General features: G+C 37.4%; 1 protein-coding gene across 1 annotated transcript; it reads left to right on the top strand.

Annotated features, from left to right (window-relative positions):
- The first annotated feature begins 321 nt into the window (after positions 1-321).
- On the top strand, positions 322-2,254 carry LOC145391195 (uncharacterized). The gene is made up of 3 exons (XM_080265873.1): positions 322-477; positions 910-980; positions 2,006-2,254. Exons 1-3 carry the CDS (start codon positions 327-329, stop codon positions 2,102-2,104), a joined length of 321 nt encoding a protein of 106 aa, XP_080121999.1. The 5' UTR covers positions 322-326; the 3' UTR covers positions 2,105-2,254.
- Positions 2,255-2,520: the final 266 nt, after the last annotated feature.

Below are 2,520 nucleotides of genomic sequence, written 5' to 3'. Positions count from 1 at the left end.
AGACGATTTTATTCAGCTGGGAGTGAGTCATAGGAGCTAGTTCACTAACCCTTTGATGGTTGGAAGAACTCTTGTATTCTGTTCCATTTAATGTTATATTTACGCAAGATTATATACTGTAGTTTAAGGCCGGAGGCCAAAGTATACCTGCTACTACTATTACTATTACTACTACTACTACTACTACTACTATTACTGCTCCTTCTTCTCCTCCTCTTCCTTGCTATTGATTCTCCTCCTCCTACTACTACTACAAGCTTTACTACTACTACTACTACCACTACTACCACTAATAATAATAATAATAATACCGACAGATGGCACGTATGTGGGTTGTTTTGGCTGTGTTGGGGGTGGTGTGTTTTGGAGTACAAGCGACCCCTACTTTCACGCCACCCATCCCCCCACGACCCCGAGACTGCGTAGACCATTGCCCGGACCCCACTGGACCATTAGGGACCTATAAGTGTTGTGACAGTGAGTACTACCTCGTTTTTAAGTTTAATAGATAGATGGATAGATGGATAGACAGATAGATGGAGAAACAGAAAGATAAACATAGATATTTGGATAGACTGATACACTTCGGCACCTATGGCTGTTGTAACCATAATATCTCGTTTTTTTAATTCAATAGATAGATAGATAGATAAATGGATAGATAGACAGATAGAGATAGATATAGATACCCTACGGAGACTATGGTTGTTGTGACAGTGTAGGGTGTAGCTAAGATGAACAGGATGTAGTTAAAGTGAACAAGGTGTAATTAAGGAGAACAGTGAGTAGTTAAATTTAACAGTGTGTAGGTAAAATGAACAGGGCTAAATTGAATGAACAAACAATTTATTTATTTATTTATCTATTTATTTATTTATTTATCTATTTACTTATTTACTTTTTCCACAGAGAACCCAGGCACCTGTCCACCTGTTCGCCGATCCTCCGCAACTACTCGTGGATCCGTTACCCAGCCCAGGGTAGGTCACTGCTATACGCCTCTCACTCCAACTTGGCTCAAAATTGTCTCCTTTATATTCATCTTTTTTCCACAGACTTTTCACTCTAACTTGGCTCAAAATTATCTCTTTTCACTCTAACTTGGCCCAAAATTCTCTTTTTTCACTCTAACTTGGCCCAAAATTCTCTCTTCTCACTCTAACTTGGCTCAAAATTTCTCTTTTCGCTCTAACTTGGCTTATAAATCATTCTTCTCACTCTCTTTTCTCTTTTCACTCTAACTTAGCCTAATATTCACCTTTTTCCATAGTTTTTTCAATGTAACAGTAAAAAAAATCACCTATCCTATACTCTTTTCACTCTAACTTGGCCTAAAATTAACCTTCACGCTTTTCACTCTTACTTGGCCTAAAATTGACATCTCTCCATTTTGAATAACAGATTAGCATTATACTCTTTTCACTCTAATCTGGTCTAAATTTGAAATACCCTCATACCCGTTTTCCTTCTTTTGACTAGTAACCAAGGAGACCCTAACCTCATCATTAAGGGTCATTGAATTTCCTGCAATCACATCTTGGTAATTACTGACTCTCTCATTCTTTCTTCTCTCTCTCTCTCTCTCTCTCTCTCTCTCTCTCTCTCTCTCTCTCTCTCTCTCTCTCTCTCTCTCTCTCTCACCTGTTTATGTGTTTATCAATCTATCTGTCCATATCTACCTAGCTACCTTCCTACCTATCTGTCTATCTCTCCGTCCATCTATCCGTCTATCTATCTATCCATCCATCTAGCTATCTGTATATTTATCTATCAATTCATCTATCCATCCATCTATTCATCCATCTATCCATCCATCTATCCATCCATCTATCCATCCATCTATCCATCCATCCATCCATCCATCCATCCATCCATGTACCTACCTACCTACCTATCTATCTGTCTATCTATCTATCTATCTCTCAATCAATCTATTCATTTATCTATAATCTATCTATCTATCTCTCAATCTATCTATTCATTTATCTATTTTTCTTTTCCACAGAGATGTACCTTCGATCCTGAGTGTTACGCACATGAAAAATGCTGTGATGTTGGCCACGTTCCCTACAAACTGTGCGTACGGGCCAGACAGCATCGTTAGAGAGAGAGAGAGAGAGAGAGAGAGAGAGGGAAGGAATACACAATCCATTGGTTAAAAGAAAATAAAAATAGTAACCAAGGAGATTTACCTGGCATTAATTTTCCCTGTTAGTCAGTGATGTTGATGAAGTTGTTATATAAATAAATAAATTCACGCTTTTGTTCCCTGCCTTGTTTTAAATCCTACATATATATATTTTTTTCAACTCTTATTATAAAAAGAAAAATGGTGTTACATGAGCATTTTTAATGACAGGAATATGAAGGAGACAGCAAGAATATGAGGAAAATGGATATTCTCTGTTGTTTGGGAAGGATTGAGAGAGATAGAAGGCAATATGAAGGAAATAGGGAAAGAGTATGAGATGGACGAATATACTCTGTGATTTAGTGAGGAATAAGATTATGGAAGTTTCA

This window comes from Coenobita brevimanus, chromosome 17, assembly GCF_032717465.1.
Source record: "Coenobita brevimanus isolate Jiangsu-jjx chromosome 17, ASM3271746v2, whole genome shotgun sequence".
In the NCBI taxonomy this organism is placed as follows: domain Eukaryota; kingdom Metazoa; phylum Arthropoda; class Malacostraca; order Decapoda; family Coenobitidae; genus Coenobita; species Coenobita brevimanus.
Note: the sequence above shows the minus strand (reverse complement) of the source record. Positions and strands in the feature narration are given on the sequence as shown.